General features: G+C 39.4%; 1 protein-coding gene across 4 annotated transcripts in view; it reads right to left on the minus strand.

The window, feature by feature from the left end:
• The window catches only part of LOC142383930 (phosphatidylinositol phosphatase PTPRQ-like), a 46,409-nt gene extending 29,034 nt beyond the window's left edge, over nt 1-17,375 (minus strand). For all 4 annotated transcript variants that reach the window (XM_075469787.1, XM_075469786.1, XM_075469785.1 and 1 more), the window contains exons 1-23: nt 16,966-17,375; nt 16,680-16,805; nt 16,428-16,572; nt 16,043-16,327; nt 15,711-15,928; nt 14,962-15,142; nt 14,343-14,714; nt 13,934-14,239; nt 11,379-11,672; nt 10,991-11,290; nt 9,940-10,070; nt 9,476-9,605; nt 9,242-9,395; nt 9,022-9,128; nt 8,031-8,128; nt 7,405-7,573; nt 6,769-7,029; nt 6,472-6,632; nt 3,867-3,978; nt 3,058-3,166; nt 1,342-1,456; nt 340-409; nt 43-242 (exon numbers count right to left, since the gene is read on the minus strand). In XM_075469787.1, the coding sequence (XP_075325902.1) occupies nt 43-242; nt 340-409; nt 1,342-1,456; nt 3,058-3,166; nt 3,867-3,978; nt 6,472-6,632; nt 6,769-7,029; nt 7,405-7,573; nt 8,031-8,128; nt 9,022-9,128; nt 9,242-9,395; nt 9,476-9,605; nt 9,940-10,070; nt 10,991-11,290; nt 11,379-11,672; nt 13,934-14,239; nt 14,343-14,714; nt 14,962-15,142; nt 15,711-15,928; nt 16,043-16,327; nt 16,428-16,572; nt 16,680-16,805; nt 16,966-17,010 (4,089 nt within the window). In that variant the 5' untranslated portion in view covers nt 17,011-17,375. The remainder of the gene's footprint in view (nt 1-42; nt 243-339; nt 410-1,341; nt 1,457-3,057; nt 3,167-3,866; nt 3,979-6,471; nt 6,633-6,768; nt 7,030-7,404; nt 7,574-8,030; nt 8,129-9,021; nt 9,129-9,241; nt 9,396-9,475; nt 9,606-9,939; nt 10,071-10,990; nt 11,291-11,378; nt 11,673-13,933; nt 14,240-14,342; nt 14,715-14,961; nt 15,143-15,710; nt 15,929-16,042; nt 16,328-16,427; nt 16,573-16,679; nt 16,806-16,965) is intronic.
• Between the last annotated feature and the right edge of the window lie 888 nt (nt 17,376-18,263).

The raw sequence follows: 18,263 nt of genomic DNA on the forward strand, positions 1-18,263 counted from the left end.
TTTCAATTACAACCCAGACAGAGAGTGACAATGATGCAGTACATTGCAGTGAGGCAGTGCTCCAATCAGGATGTCCTCCGCATTGACCTCCAGCGTGCGGACAGTCTGCCCTGTCCGAGCGTGTTTCGCCTTGACAGCGAACTTTGTGATGAGGCCGTTAATGCGGTGTGGAAGGAACCAGGTAACCATAACGAAGGTGTGGTTCTGAGAGTAAGCCGTCAGATTGGTCACCAAGCCAGGGGCTGCAGGAAATGTACACAAATGCAAGTTATTACACTTATTTCATTTGGAAAGTTGGGATCAGATTGCAGGGGCGTGTGCTTGTGCACGGCCACTCACCTGACTCAGCTGTCTTTATGTATAAAGGTTTGCTGAATGCTCCAATTCCGGCTGGAGAAGTAGCCGCTACCTAAAGAGAAAGAGACAGTTGTTAGGTTTCTTCATGATTAATTCATGTCCCATTCAATAGAGCAGTCACCATATCCCATTCACATGCTAATCTCAGCCACTGTATAATCATTGCCAGAATACTCTAACTTGAAAAAGGATGAAAGAGGGGAGATTGCTGCACTTTTTTTTAAGAACACAGCCCTTGCTTGTATGGACAGGAATGATACATTGTCCATCTCTTTCTGATTAAAAATCAGATGAAAATGATAAAGCTCAACCAAGATTTCCCTCAGGAGTATCAAAAAGCTTTGTGGTCTATCGGTGATCCAGCAAGAAAGAATTGTGTGTGGCTGAGTACATGGACCGAAGAGCCAACCCAATCACAGAGAGGATGCAGTAATATGATCCATGAACACACATGCATAAGCACACACTCACAGACAACTGCAGAAAGCGCAGCGATAATCAGCAAGTGTGCCAGTCCATCAAAGTCCATTTGTATGAAGGTCATTGTGGGTTAATGGATTCCGAAAACTAATAAGCATGATCGCATTCAAGCTTAGTGACAACAGACAGTGGAAAGAGCCCGTGTTGATTCATAGATCTGTTTACTTAATCAATAATGCAGTCAGGATCAATTACCAGCATTCAGCCCGATCTAGAGAATAGTCTGGTCCAGTGGGATCACTGTCACATCCACATGACAAGACAGTTTCCAGGAATGTTTGTTATGAAACACACAATGAATTGTTGGTGCTTGGCTGTGAATCTATTGAGTAAATCCATTAAGATTAAGTTACCCCTATATCAACAGTTTTATAGACTGTTTTGTATTTGTTGTGTATATGTTTTAACAAATTTTTGTGTAAGCTCATCAAAGAAAGTCTCTATAAGCTGTTCTTCGATAACAATCAAACTTTGGATCATAAATTTTTAAATTGTTTATCTTACCTCAATGTGATATGTAGAACCTGAGGTAAAGTCAGTGAGGAGAGTCTCTGGTATGTCCAGGTATTTGGTCACCTGTGTGAAAGAGGGATCGGGGTAGGGACACACCTCCTTGTACCTACAAAATAGAAATAATATCATATCAACCTACTGCATTTTTTTGTTTAGTGTTTTGTTGAGCCTGATGCGGTGAGTACTAAAACAAATCTATTCGGATCATTTTAGACAAGAACTGTATCCTGTCACATCTGCAGGAAGAAAATTGTCAGAATTACACAGCATCCTTTATTTCTTATCATTTTAAGAAACTTTCTAAGAAATTTTTATTTGAATTGTTTATCTGAATTTACAACAGTTACTAATCAAGTTGACTTGTAGTCCAATTTACGACACAAAAGTTGTTATTAAATTACTTAAATGGTGATTTTGTCAGATAAGGCTGTGGTTATGAAGTCAAGATTTTAATAGAGCAGAACAACACTGGAAATGCTTTAAGCACAAGTTCACATGTAGTAGTAACTGGCTCCAGCTCAATTACCATTTCTGATGCATTCAGACATCTGATAAATCAAGTAAGAAAAATATGTGAGCGCAGTTTTTCAGAAATTTGGCTCAATCAATATACCCTTACGTTTTACTGTTTTTACAGAAGGATGCAAAAACATTCACCTCTGAACCATGTGCTGAGCACCAGGGCCCATTTAAGCCTAGTCCAGTGTATGCGTGCAGCAATGATTAAATCTCCAACCACTTTACCGAGTGTGTTCATCTGGTTTTCAGAAGCTTGGTTTTGTACAATCTCAGCTGGACCAACATATTTACAGTGCATGTATTTTAAAAGTCTGATTTGGTCAGACTAACACAACAATAAAAATGTTCTCTAGTCTTGTAAAAATGCTTAGTAGCCAAACAGTGACTAGACACAACTCAACTCTACTGTATGATGGTATTATTGCTGCAAAAATACAGAGAATCTGGGACTGTAGAATTTGTAGTAGTTGTAAAGTACAAACATTCTGTTCCGCTAATCACGAATAAGGAAACCCAAGCTTTTGCTCCTATTAGTGCAGTGAAATAGATATGGAAATCAGTGAGGCAAATATGCTCCAGGGCTCATCATTCTTAATTTTTGCTACCTCTTTGCAAATCTTTACTACCAGTGAACACTTTACCATTACAGAGCAACACACAGAAGAGTGGAGACCATTGACTATACAGTAATCTGACTCTAGCATAGAACTAAAATAAAGTGTGGAGGTTATACACAACCATAGTTTGACTAATATTAGCATCCAACATCAACCCAAGTCTTTGGATTTTCTTGGGATTTTGTCCTCAAAGTTGTCTTTAATTGTTTAAGCAGAAATCAATTATCAGGCTATTTATAAGTTAACCAAAAGGTTGGGGAAAGTTGAACTTTTTCAAGTTACCTTACAATCCATTCATAAGTTTACAAATGTATGTGATTAATACATGTAGATTGCTTTACAGTTGGCCTGCTACATATGATGCCTATAAAAAAAAGAAAAACCCAATCTAGAAAAATAACTAAAATGTTGCTTACAGAGTCTGCATAAGAGGTAATGATCCTGAGATATAGTGAAAATGACAAATAAGCATAAAGAGCATAACTTTTGGCTGATCTTCTGGTAAATGATCTGTATGCTTTTTCCATCGCTGGAAATGTTATATTTCAACATGTACAGCAGAAAAAACTACCTGATGACATATCCATCGATATTGTTTGCATCAGCTGGCATGGTCCAGGAGAGCAGAATACCATTAGAACCAACAGCTTCTCCTTCCAAGCCTAAAGGGGGACCTGAAACTAAAAAGAAGAGGGAAGTGTATGATAGAGTGAGGTAAACACCACCAACCAAAGATCAGGTATTGCCCAGTACAGCTCAACAAACAGTTGTGTGTTAACCACCAGTACCCAAGCCAAATGATGTCTCAGTGGCTTCAACATATTTCCTCGGTCCTAGTCCATCTTTTCAGTCTGTTTAGTACAATACCTTCAATAAGGAGGATTTGGTTTAAATCTTCTGATTAATACTTATGGTATCAAAACTCACAAGAACCATTACAAGCACAAGTTTCATTTGAAGAACAGTACTGTTGTCTTTGGTAGACAGGTCCTCCAAATGTGTGCATGAGTGGGATCGTGTAGTGTGTATGCGGCCTGCATGACTGCGTTTTAGTCTGAATCCTGATGAATAAGGCTTCACACAGCAGTGGCATTTCACTGACATTCACTGCAGACCCATTCATCCACTGGTTCAAAAGCCCAGGCTTGAGTTACCTAAAAGGAATTAAAGAGTGAAGGAAGTATACACATTCACACACATGCACACACACACACACACCCACTCTCCTACTTTGCTCTATCGTTTTCCTCAGTGTGTGTGTGTGTGAACCATATATATACAGTGACTAAATGAAACAGCAGGGTACAGAGTAGGGGAGCGCACGACTGTACTTGAAGCCCCCACACGAACAAAAACAGCAAGTGTTTGTGAACTTCTCACCACTCTTATTGGTATTGATCATGCGGCTGACCCCAGGGCTGATATTGGAAGAGGAGGCTGCTGTGACTGTCACTGTGTATTGTGTCCCTGGACTGACATTCACCACATCAACCTGTGGAAACAACAAAACACATCTGCTCACAACACACACAAGTGCAGACACAAACTCTCATCGGGAATGTTAAGACCGTACAGCTGACGCTCCTCTTTGTCGACGCCATATGTTGTGTTCCAAATGTATTTATGTTTGATGGGTTTTAAATGGTATTTAAATGTGTAATATCAATGATAAAACTTCTGATGTTTGACCATTTAATTTAAGACATAGTATTTATAGCATCATCTTTGTTTAGGCTCTGTTTTTCTTCAACCATTGTGAAAGCAGCGACAGGTGTATCTGATTATTGTTCCTTTGGTTTCTCATAAAATGGAATCTCATGAAACTCGCTGATGAGGTGGATCAGGGGCAAAGAAAGAGCCCATTATTTTAGTAGACTCTCTTTCAACTGAAATGTAGGGGCTTCCTAATGATGGGGTGGTTGTACTGCAGAGGTGCATGGTTTCTGACCAAGACGTTCTCTCCTGCTTGTTATACCTTTTACCACAGGTCATCCTTATACGTTTTTAAAGGCTTAAAATGTACAACGGAAAAATGTTCAAAAGGAAATTGGCTGAATTTTTTAATTTTCTATTGACAATTGCAGTAGGATGGATGTTTCAATTTTTTAAATTTATTCAAACGTGCTCACTGTCATGCATTTTAAGTTACAGTATTGGTAACCTTGGCTGTTAGGGGATGTTTTGTAGGAAACTGCCTGTATGTATTTTACTCACAACAATTAGTACTCTCATTTAAGCTCAGGGTCACAACTACTGGTCTTATATTCTAAATTATTGTACATATTATAAATATTTAATGCAATGATGAACAGCAAGGAGACACTTGGGAGATTTCTGAAACATAGTAACTCTCTTAATCTGTATACCTGCAGTAGGATAAAATTTGAAAACCTCCAGCAAAAATTTGCATTTCTACTTCCACCTTTTCAAAACTGAGAATAAGAGAGCTAATAGCCACCTTATAAATGAAGATCAGTGACAGTGATATTACTAAACCTGTACATACATTTTCAGATTAAGGTAATTAAAATCTATTGCAATAGAAATGAAACACAAGAAATGTAACTGTTAACTACTGGCCAGGCTCCTCAGTAAATGTGCCATTCTTGGAAACCTTAGAAAAATGGCATATACAGCCAGATACAGCTCACAGGGCTCCAGGGAGAAACAAGAAGAGTACTCTGAGAGTGTGATCTTTCTCCATGGCCAATGTCCAACTTCACAGGTTTTAAAGGAAGTGATCTGAATCTGCCCAAAAAATTCAACAGACAGTACTCGTGGCCTCTTTTAACCTCTTCACAAAGTTATGTAAAATTTGGCAGTCAAACAATTAAAAAAAGCTAAATATCTCTCAGCTACTTTATTTTGCTACATTATATTATTAAGGAATTACAACCACTCTGGACTCTACACTTAGTCATCATGTACAAACATTATGGTGGGTGGAAATGAGTAAAAGACAGCTTGTGGTTGCACTTGTCTGTATCTTTATGTCTATGAGACAGATTATGTATTATAGACTGCAGTCTTTTAGCATGAGTTTGTGTTTGGGCCATTAATGTTTTGCGTGGTGGCAGCCTGCTGATACCCTAAGTTACCTTCTGAAATATGATCAGTCTGTATCTGGAGTACATGCACGCAACATAAACAGCTTGTTCTTTTGAGTTATCTGGCTGCATGTACACTCTTTTATACAAGAACAGCCTGAATGATTAGTGCATTGATGTTCTATATGTATATGTATATGAGCAATATGTGGTCAAGTGCCAGATATGCAGAGGCAGTTCTTACCTGTGAGTGCACCTGTCCAAGGCAGAATGTGAGCAACAGGATGACTGAGAAGAAGGCCATGCTGGGCAGGGTTAAGTTTAGTTTAGTCACAGCAGGTTAGAGTTGGCACCAGTATATCTGCATCCAGTTTGTTGCATAAAGGTTAGCAGCTGTTTAAAGGTAATCCACTGAGCAGTTTGAGAGTGACTCTACGTCTAGAAGTTATTGGCATGAAAAAAGTTTACAGGGTTAGTCGTCCAGGCACTGGATGATAACAATCTTGGTCTGTTGATATTCCAAAATTTTAGTGGTTTGCAAGTTAGGGCAGTGAATCCTATCATTAGCACAAGGCTACCGCTCTTCCACTTGTCTCTATGCCTCTCTTGGGAGAGCTGCCTAAGCAAATGAATGATTCAGGGTTGAGCTCATGAGGGAAACTTAATAAATAATGAGATCTATTACTCAACTTGTGTGTGTGTGAGTGTGTGTGCATGTGTGTGTGTAAGGTTACAGTTTCGGGGGTATTGGACACCTGGCAGCCAGGAAGAGCTGGTGCTGGGTGGGACTTGTTTGAATGGGAGGAGAGCTACTGTACGTTTGAGAATGTGCGCTCAATTAACTGAGATAAAATGGAGGCAGGCAGCTCCAAGGTCAGTGCACTGATGAAATTCTGGTAAAAATGTACTTGTTGTCCAAGTCCTAAACACTTGTGTACCTGAATGTATCCGTCATGCGCAGGGTAAAATGTGACTTCTCCATGGTTTGGTTGCAAGCTCACTTGGTAATGATCCACACACCCCACTGCCTGCTTCCAGCGTAGCGAAAATGCACGTGCAGATACATTCACCACACGCACCTCTTGGACACGGGTTGGCACTCGTGAAGAAAAGGAAAAGGAGAAACAGAGTTAGAGATAAGGGGAAAGTTTCTGTAATTTAATGAAGACATGATGAGGGCAGGTGGGAATAAAAGAGCTGTTGACCTGTGTAGTAGCCCTTGTAATCTCATCTACCTGTGGTTACAGTCAGAAAGGCAGCTTTTCCTGCTGTCAATCCTCTCACTCTCTCAGTGCTCACGTTGTAGCTGCAGCCGTCCAGCAGACCTGTAACCACGGCAGCCCGCTCTTCTTTTGGTGTTATAAGTGTTTTTGTGACTGAAGCATTGGTCACAGTGACTCTGTGGAAGTCAAACTCTCCAGGTGCTCTGTCCCAGCTCACAGCAACAGACGAAGAGTTCATGTTTTTTAAATGAAGAGCACACAATCCTGCTGGACCTGAAAGATATACATATCATTTTAAAAGTGCAGATAACGGCAGTCGGTGGCGTAGTGGGTTAAGCAGCCACCCCATGTACAGAGGCTACAGTCCTCGCAGCAGCTGGCCCCGGTTTGAGTCCCGCACCGGACGGCCCTTTGCTACATGTCTTCCCCATCTCTCTGCCCCCTGCTTCCTGTCTCTCTCCAACTGTCTATCCATTAAAGGCATAAAAAGCCCCAAAAAATTGAAAAAAAAAAAAGTGCAGATAACACAATTTGCAGCAATTCTTTCGCCTAGTCTCATGTTTTGAAGGAATTATATTTTAATATTTTGAGGAAGCATAACAAGCAGCAACATTTCGGCCGATGTGTTTTAGTGTTTGAGTCTCTTACTTGTGCTGAATTCTCTGTTTGCTGTCTGACTGGTGTCTGACCCCATCACACTCTGAATACTGACCCCATAGTCTGAACCCGGGATCAAATCCCTGAACTCATAGCTTGTGCTCTGAACAAGCACCTCAGTCCATGACTTCCTGTCCACTGACAGCAGGCCGAAAAGAAGCTGACAAAACACAACACAATGATTCTTAGTCTTCAAACTTTTTAATCAAAGACAGTGACTATACAAAACATTTTGGTTTAGTGTATCCTATATTCAGTATGTTCTGAATATCCATAACTTTGAACTTGTTATATTTAACTGTGAGTGATTGTAATGTGCTTGGTCATTCTTCCTGGCTCAGGCTCTGAGGGTCATATATCTTTCAAAGGTTGTAACCAAATCCTTGGTGTGCCAGCAGCAGTTGCTAAGTAACCACCTTGTTAGTGCGGAAACTGATGTAAGTGGCATCCTATTATTATACAGTGTTTTAAATTATGTGTTTGCAAGGCAAATGCCATGGATACATGCCAGTATGCACATCTGTCTAGAAGTCATAACTGCTTGATAATATATTATATTGTTTTGTCTTTTTCTGTTTATGTGAACCTGGACAGATACAGCCGCTTGTACGTCTTACCTTGTACTTTTCTACCTGTCCCGGTGGTGGTCTCCAGGAGACAAATACGGACGTCACTGCCTGCTCTGAAAGATTAACTTCTTGTGGCCTGTCTGGTACTGGAGAAAAGGAACTCATAAGTATGTGGTACCATATATTAACACCAAATTATATGTTATTGGGTCATTGGTTCACTTTGAATCTGCAGGGGGGGAGATGCTGGAGCTGAAAAAGCACTGAGATGACTTATGAAGCAGAAATTATCATTAGGTAATGATAATTTCCCAGCTGATTACTTCCATCATGTAGGCAAAGTAGTAATCAGTTGGGATGTTTAATTTTAATATTTGTTGGATATTTTTTTTTACATTTTTACCTGTAATGTCTCCCAGAAAAAAAGGAAAATTAGGCTACTTAAAGAATCAATATTAAGTAAAAAATTAAGATTAAGATTACTTTATTGTCATGTACACACAAATGTTAACATAAAATTACTCCTCCAGATTTGACCCATCCAGGTTGGCACCTGTTGAACACACGTGGACACGGTCACACACTCATTGAGACAGATACCATACACGGGAGCGGTGGGTAGCCAATAACAGCGCCCAGGGAGCATGGGGTTAAGGGTGCCTTGCTCGAGGGCACCTCAGCTGTGGCAAGGAGGTGGACTGCCACCTAACCACTGAGCCACGGCCACTGGATATATAAAAACCTATGATGTTTATACCTGTAAGTATCACATTACTGTAATACGTTAATGCATAATTTCAATCATATGTTTGCTTTCCCAGAAACTTGCATTCCTGAAAAAAAATCTAATTTTTTTCCTCAGTTTAAAGGTGATGGTAATATTTTCGAGGTTGAATTTACATTTCTGCTTGCCTCTGCCTATCTATGTCCTCCTTTTTAAAATCAAAATTGATTTTCTGCTTCTCTCTTAAACATGTGCTCATGAGGGCAATTATTCAGTCAATATTCGGTGCCGCACACTGCATACATGTTAACTCACTAGTATGGAGGATTAAAGTAGCGGGTTTACTTCGTCTTTCTCCGCAGGTGGTAATGACTTCAACAGTGTACGGACTTCCAGGAGCAAGCCCTTCAAAACTGTATGATCTGTGAACACACATAGCTTCAGCTGTCAGAGCTTTTAAGCAAAAGCTATGATTGGTTATGGTAGGTCTAGGCTCATAATAATTTGTGTTGTGGCTGACAAATGTAAGGCTGACCTGGGTTCCGGATTGGCAATAATCACTTCCTGAATGGATGTTCTATTTTTGATTGACAGGATGAGTGTGTTCAGCAGTCCCCTGGCTGTAGTCCAACTAATGCATATGGATGATGAGGTTTTATTGACAAGAGAGACCTCCACTGGGGCAGGAGCTGCCATATCACAAAACAATGCATGTTAGGAATGAAAGACAGAGAAGTGCTTGAACGAGTGTGTGTATGTGTGTGTTTACCTGCAGTGATATTGATTATGACAGGCGAACTGTCAGTGAAGGACTCCTTCTCTGTCCGTACAGCAAAGTGATAGAGTGAGCCCTGAGTAAGACTAGAAAACACAGCACTCTGACTGAACACCTTCTGCACCTGTAGCACATAAAACAAATGAGCAAAAAGCTTTACTAAGTTTAAAATTACAATTCTTACAGCAACAGCATTAATTAGTGGGGGTTGGGGATTGCATTTGTCCATAAATTAATGTGTTGTACATTAAAGCAGGCAAACAAGTCCCCATAGCAAGCCTGAAACTGTTGATTGTTGCCTTGCTGAAGGCTATTCAGTGGCCATCTGTGTGGGTTCAAACAATTCTTACTCAATCATTTATCCATTGAAACATCAAACATGAACTTCAACAGACCTGCTTTCAAAATAGGTGAGAAAAAAAAATGCGTAGCTTATCTTATTTTTTGTTGCTCTCTACCTTAAGTGAGTGGACACAGTTGAGGCAGACAACCTCATAGCTGTGAGCCTGGCCTTTTGCTGGATCCCAAAGCAGCTCAATGGATGACTCTGTCACCACTCCCTCCCTCACTCTGCTGGGAGGAGCCAGACCTAAAATCATACAGCATACATCCCAGCCAACACTGTAATCATTCCTCAAATGTCCTGAAAGCATTTTTAGAAAACTTAAAAGTTAATTAAAAGTTAAAATTTATGATATTAAAAGATAATTTGATAAACTAAATTCTCTAAAAAGAGGAAAAGCTTAAATTAATTCTGTAACCTGGACTCTTATTTTTACCTAACTTAGTGGACAGAAAAGATGCTCTGCCACATCAGTGGGGGTTCACCATGAAGGTAGTTAGATGCCTTAAGATGATTAATGGTTTATAACAAGAAAGATTATTGATCATACAATATACATACAATATACATACAGTATACACAATATCAGTCTTGCAGCCTCACAAAAAAGTAGTCTTACGGGCTGATCTAATAGCGCAAACTTCTATCATTTCTAAATCTTATCCCTACAAATCTTCAAAAGTAAGAAGCAGTGATGTGGTGCCAATATTAGGGTGGAATAAATTTTAAATCTGATTGCTGAAATATGCATGAGATGATGATGTGAAAACTACTTTTAACTGAAGCCAAAGCCAAATAAGGATGTTGTAACCAACATCTCATTGCTCTCATTGCTACTCAGTCACAAGCAGTAAACAACTAAATACATAAGAATTTGGAAATCAGTCTCTGCTGAAAGTTACTATATATATATGCTATAGAGAAAAACATGATTTCAAGCCATTTTTTAAACTAATTTACTCATATTACAGATGAGAGTTTAATGTTGTATCAATATCTATTTCAAACTGAATGTGATGATGCTCAGAGCATGAAACACCAGAAATATTTACCTGTCCAGATTCTTATTGTCTGGGCTGCATTTCTTATTTGTTTTCCAAAAGTGAAAAATGCCTGATTAACTCATACATTTGAAAGTAGGATCAGTTCAGTAACAGATAACTCACTTGTTCTGATGGGGCGGGTGTGGTATGGTGGTCCCATCTGCTCTCTGCTGGTGCTGTACACACTGAGCTGGTACTCTGATCCTGGACTAAGGCTGGTAATGGTTATGATATGAGTGTCAGCAGCGAGGGAATGCCAATCACACAAGTATTCACATGATCCCTTACACATGCCGTCACAAACTCCAGGACATGCACACACTTTCACTCCATCAATCAGACCAGTCCTCGGGGGTTGAATGAACAGCTGTGCATAGTCTGTGCCCACTGAAAGAGGAACTGCTACCTGCACAGGCATTGGAGCTACGCAAACACAAACAAATAAGAGACAAAAGGCATTAGAAAGTGTCCTTGATGGTAAAAACTTACATCCACATGGGCTGTAGTTTACCTGTGGTGTGTATGATACTGGATCTCTCACTCCTGTCATTTCCCCTCAAAGCGATGACTCCTATTTCATACGTCTGACCAGGAATAAATGAGCCCAAGTGAACACAAATGGATTCCTCCTCCCAGAGTGCACCAGAGCTGGACTGGTTTACCCACAATGAAGAAGAAGTGGGATCATCAATCAGGTGAGATGTGGTGTAATAACCATCGGAACGATCATCAGGTGGACTGGTCCAGCAGGCTGACAGGTTTCCACTCATGTTGAACACCACCAGACCAGTAGGGGGCTTCACCGCTAAGAGGTACAAAGAAGCATTATACAATAGTCAACATACCTGATTATACTACGCAGGTCCTCATATTAGTTCATGCACAATTTGACTTAGGCTTGCAAGGTAGATTAATGGCTCGATTATGCTTCTCACCATTTAAGTCCCTCATTATTTATGACAGAAACTAAGGAAAATAATAATCAGCAAAAATCTATTCAGCAAATGAACAATGCTAAGATCATGAAGGAATACCAATGAGTAGTTATTTTCAAAATAATTCACTAACTGTTTGGTAACTTGAAAATCATGTTGAGTCACTTGGATGTGAAGAAGTGTAACTGCTCACTGAGGCAGTTCTTTAAATCAGAAAACACTCTCTCCTTTTTAGCACCTTGCAATTGTGATGGGCTAAATAGCATAATTTGTTCTGGGTTTCTTTTATATCATCAGTTTGATCCTCGCTACTTAGTTTCCTTACATCCTATTTTATTTTGTTTTGTTTTTGATTAGTCGACACCCCCGTTGCACACCAGGTTTTCTGTTCCTCATTGCCTTCACTTGTTCTTCATTCATGTAATTATCCCTCATTACATATACTCCTGGTTTGGCAGTTCTTTGTCATCATTTCCTTGTGGTAACTCTGGCGGTCTCTCAGTCAGACAGTCTGTCCATCTGGCATTTGTTGTTTCTCTTTAGTTCTGTTTGTGGGTTCTGGCATTTTTTTGTTTAAAGTTTGTTTATCCTGCCTCTGCAGCACCTTTGGTTTGCCAAATAAAGCCGCTGTGACCTTTACTGCCTGTCTTCACCTGCTTCACCTGTAGTCCTGCGCTTCGGTCCTTTCCCCCACTTTAGTTGTACCTTGAATCACAACAGTTGCTTTTCCGGAAATTCTGTTACGGTTTTGGATTTGTTGTTGTTTTTTGCACCTCAGACTCATCCAAGTCAACCAATACTATGACTTAAATACTGTGAATATTAAGTTTGCATTTAATTGTTTTGTTTTATTTCTCAAAACCCATCTGTTCAGTATTTCAAATTACTAATAAATTCCATACATTGTTTGAAATTCTACATCACATGAGTCATTTTGCTTAACTAATGTAACATGTTACTTTAAAATATGGCAAGCATTTGAAATAAGTATCAATGATATCAACTTTACTGTCTGTAAATATCAATAACTACAATTACAAACCAACACTCAGAATTCACTCGATCATTCTTGATAACTATTATTTTTGTTCATTTATTAAAACTTGTCTGCTTTTACCATTGACCTCAAGCCAAACTTCACTATGGATGGTTTTGGTTTGATATAATTCCAAGTCTGGATATCTGTAATAAAATTCTAAGCATTGATATTCTAATTTATGTTATCTGTAACTAAGTTTTCGCTGAAAAGTATTAGTTTTCACTTCTTTCACAGAGCCATTTCTCTAATAAATCCATTACAGAGATCAACCCCTTCCGTACTCTGAGCCTGACTACCAAACACTCATTGAGCAATAAACCATACAACATCAGCTGCTTTGTCAATATTCTTCAGTCTCCTAAAGTGTTTTTCCTTTCCTTTGTGCAATAGTTAAATGGAATTCACAGTGTTATCTGTTTATATTCATTGGTAACAGTTTATTTTTAGTTATATCTTTACTTATATCCTTTTGTATATAAATTTTACTATTCCTTGTAATATCTTAATATTGTGTACCATTTATTTTATCTTATTATTCATATATTGACATCTGGGAGTCTAGTCCATCAAAACTTCATTATGCCTGTATTGACAAAAAAATATATCTTATCTTATCTTATCTTCTCTTGTCTTGTATTACTAGTCAAGATATTCATTATTGATATCAGTAAGATACTACTGGCAGCAATTTATCCTTGGAAATATCTACAATCACTCTTATTTTCTTGGTCTTGAGAATTTAATTTCTTGGAACTGTAATTAGTTAGAATAATCAAGAACAACTATAATCAAGATATCAACAATCTAATAATGAACTGAATTTTAGATTTCAACAAGTTAAATTGCTATTCCATAAATGCATCAATCAATACTTAGCTGTACTGAATGTGTTATGTTCAAATATGCTAAATTAATATAGATGAATCAGGACGACAGGAAAAAGAAACGATTGCTATTTGAAATTGACGATATATATAAAAAACATCCTAATTGTTCCACTTGTGAAAGTAAATTGCTACTAGTAAGTATTAATACATTTTAAAAGGACTTGTGATTGTTATGGACACAAAGTTCAGTACAGTACATGCTTACCAGTCTGTAAAGTCAGTGGCACCTGTCCGCAGCTCCATATCCCACGCTGTGTGACCGTGAAGACTTCAACCCTGTATTTCCTGTATGACTCGAGCCCTCTAATCACAACAGTGTAGAACTGCATCCTCCCAGTTCCAGACACCCTGGAAATGTTGGTAACTACCCTGTCCTGCCTTGAGAACATGTCTTCACAGTGTACAACAAATATCCATTCGGACTCACACTGTGCATCTGGCAGCATCCAATGGATACTGAACTGGCTGGCTGTAATGGAATCAATGGTGATATTCTGAGGTGGAAAGGGTCCTGAAAGTAAGAAACCATAAATATTTCAAGTTAGCATCAGTAAGCATAATTTGTTGGCTGTCCACAGTAACTTAGATATATGGAAAGTTATCAGCAGACTCACTCATGTATGCAACCTGTGTTTGTCCCAAGCTCCAGCTGGGGCCAGTAGGATGATAGGCTTGAAGGGTAAAAGAGTAAATGCTCCCTGGAGATAAACCTGCCACAGTTACCCCTCTAGAAGAGAGGGAAATAGGGACCTTGACAACTTTTCTGAGATTCTTCTGGTACTTTGTTCTCTTTTTCTCCTCTGGTGCCCTGCATTCATCTTCTTCATAACCTGACTTGCCATTTGGCATCTTTTGATACTGGAGGAATATCTTGTAAGATGAAAGATTAAGAGCGTTAAAGGTGAAGAGGTCACTCCAGCGGAGCTCTACCTGCTGTTCTGTCACCTGTACCAGGTCAAATGAGAATAAGGCAGGAGTTGACGGGGCTGTGAAAGGGAAAGTGTAAAATCTTATTAACTTGAAGGGTATGTTAGCGACAGAAATGCTCTCAAGTGAAACAATTTCAGTTTTCTGAATTAGCTACAAGAGACAATACATAGATAAAATGATGTCCCACTTTTCAATCATAAAATAAAAATAAATCATAAATGTGCATTTATGATTTGAATTGTAAAATATTGCAGGTGTTGTAGACAGTCTGGATGATAAAGATGTATTGCACAGGTGAATTACTCTGGTATTGGCAGATGAAGGGTAGAGGGATGTCACAGAAGAATGGAGTGAGAAAGTATCCTGGTCCTGTGGCATTCCTCTGAAAGGCAAAACAGTCTGTCTGACTGGCTGCTAGTAGAGTCATCATAGTGTTTGTTTGATTAAATGGCAAACCATCAGACCAGAGAGGATGACCTTCCTCCTGTTGAATGAGCAGGAGAAGATTATGCATTACATAAACATGACAACTCACTTATTTAAGTTTAAAAAACAAACCTCCTCTTTTAGGAATAACTGTCTACTGGAAGCTTTTTCAGTTGACAAAGTAAGGTACTTCTTGGGGAAACATGTCCTCCAGAACTTTAGTGATGGCTTACACTGGCAGTGTCTAAAGTCTATATCTGAACACAAGCATTAGAAAAAAAAATGTCCCACAAGGAGTATTATTAGACATTTTTATACCTTATTCCCTTCTGCTAAAAGTATCCTGCAGGGATTATGTGACAATAAATGTGACAAAGATATTTGAATGATGCTCAGGGGAATTTTCAAACTAGTCTCCTGCAATATACTTTGCACAACTGCTTAAACCCTAACACATCTTATAATCCCTCTTTTTATGAGTAAATGCTTAGTTATTTATGAGAATTCTCAAATTTATCAGAAAATATATTTTAACAACATTATCAAATGTTAATGTTAATATTAATGACATGTTAATTTTACAATAAAAAAAAAAGAAAGTATCATCTTTCTGTAAGAAACGTTACCTGTCGATCATTAAGTCCTGTCCACAGCAGAAGCAGCTTATTGTCAGTCAGGAGGTGAGAAGATATAAACAGCAGATCTACTAGGGACTTCAGGTTTACCAGGTAGCTTCCAGCCACCAGGTCTGTGCAGCTGTGCTGGGCATCACTCCAGGTCAAACCTGATCTTCTCACAGAGTAGCAGCTTTTCCCATTGGCCAACCAGCCGTGTGGACACCGAGCTGGAGTCAGACATTATCATCAACTCATAGCACAAATTCCAGCCTGCAGTCAGTTTTAAGGTTGATAATCAAGCTGAAGTCATCTGATTCCCGTAGAGCAAATGTGTACAATACCTGTTTCCAGAAAAATGCTGAGTTTCTGCTTCAGGGTGATATCAAGCTGTTTGAGGAATATAGCCACCATGACTTCAGCCCTGAAGCGTGTGCCGGGTTGAAGACCCTTTATTGTGTACTCTGACTTCATCTCTGAGAGGTTTATGTCAGAGAAGTGTGTAACAGATTGTGTGTGCAAGTCGTACAGAGTCAAGGTGGACATGCTCTGTTGCCTGTGAAGTTTCCATTTCAGGTGGGCAGTTGTAGTTGTGCTGAATACATGAAAGGAGGACAGGGACAATGGAACTGGGGAGACAAACACGAGATGAGAATTGTTAGCCAAAAAGAAACGTTATAATACCACAGTAGTCACGGCAGTCACATTTAGAGTTTTACAGACACTCACTATAGTGAAAGGTCTTTTCCTCAAGCATGGTATCATTCCGGCTGGCTCTCAGCATGATGTTATAGCCCCTTTGGTACTCAGTCATTTGCAATAACATCCTGCAGTCAGGCGAGCATGCTGAATGATCAACACTCTTCATGTACGTCTGCCAAGACAAAAAGTGAGAGGCTAAATTCAAACTACAGCAAGACTATACAAAAGCAGATCAAAGTAAACAGGACTGTGATTTTCCACCTCTTCAAGTGTTCTTACCGGACGGTTAGCTGCAGGTTTGCAGGTGACTGTGTAGCTATCTGGGTCTTGAGTGGAAGGAAAGGGCTCAAACATAAGTTCAACCTCAACAGGATGCAAACGTTGCTCACAGGTGAGCAAAACTACCTGTGGAAGGAAAAAAAAGAGGATGCAAGATGATAGTACTTTACAAAGTGTGCCCAAAATGAAGTGTGATACATTTTAAGTTGTACTATTACAACTGAGAAAAAATACCTGAGTAGCAGCAAATCAGAAAATTGAAATGATACAGGCCTTATTGTCTTACCCGACACAAACTGCAAAGTACCCACAGATGCTCTGTTCGGGCCATTGGAAATGTCAATTCATCTCACCGAGCACACCTTCCAGCAGTTACCTATCCATTAGGTTGTTTACAGTAACTTCCACGACAAGAAATGACTCCGAGCTTTGCTTTCAGCAATTGGTAGCCTCACTGAAAAACCTAAGCCAGCTGTGCGTAAACATCAGCTGTGGAAAGTCCCATGTGCTATTTGAGTCGCTGACGCACAGCTGAACGTCAACCAATTAACGGCGAGTATTTTTTAAAAATAGAATTTCAGAACTTTGAAAGTTTCTGAACGTGACTAAGAACTACTTAGCTATCTGAAATTATTGAAAAAAAATCTCTGCAAAAGTTTACTTCGTTTGTACGCAAAGCCTTGACTTTGAATTTAGCGCGCACTAACGTTTAATGGCTGAAGAGCAAACCTCTTCTGAGGCAGACAGCAGCCTTCCTGAGTGAAGGAGGACTGTGTGTGTAAGAGAGAGAGACTGTGCATGTATAAGTTCAAGCCAATTTGTTCTTCCTTTGTTGGGATAAGAGCAGTTCACCATGACAACCAGGGGCACATGGCTACTCCAGTGCTGGGGTCCTGAGGAGTGGTAGGGAGATGTGGGGCATAATGAGGGGAAGCAGAGAGGTGTGAGAGATGTGGTGGACTTTCATGAGCAATTAAGAAGAGCTTAGTGGGAAAAAGCCGATAAATTCACGCTTCAGTGTAAGCAACTATCCTAGGATTTTGTTTTCATTACTTCATTCACCCTCTAAAATGGGTATGTGCTGTAAATTTATCACAGTATTTCCGTGGTTAGAATGGTATGGCTCAGACTGGAGTGTGGTGGAAGCGTTGGCCCATGTGGAATGACAAGAATGTGAAAGGGAGAAATGATTGACAGTCAAGAAGCTGAGTCCACTGAGGGGTTTTGTTGTGTAGGGGTGACTCCCACTCAGCAATAATCATTCAAAGGGTGAAATATAAACACAGGTCAGCACTACAGATGCTGAATCAGGACAAATATGTGTGTGTAATAAGCATTTGACCAAGAGGAAGGAGGTGTTAGGTGAAAAGGACAGACTTTTGTGGGCATGTGGTTTTGTAATAATGTAGACTACAACACTGTGACGTCTTTTATTAGACTGCTTTACTTAAAAAACAAACAAATTAAACTTTTCTATGGAACCAAATTACAAGGCTAAATCTATGTGATAAACAAACTACAATGCATATTCAGAGTTTGAACTCAAAAGCTACGCTAAATAAAAAAGCAACAACTGCTCTTTAA

This window comes from Odontesthes bonariensis, chromosome 7, assembly GCF_027942865.1.
Source record: "Odontesthes bonariensis isolate fOdoBon6 chromosome 7, fOdoBon6.hap1, whole genome shotgun sequence".
NCBI classification, from domain to species: domain Eukaryota; kingdom Metazoa; phylum Chordata; class Actinopteri; order Atheriniformes; family Atherinopsidae; genus Odontesthes; species Odontesthes bonariensis.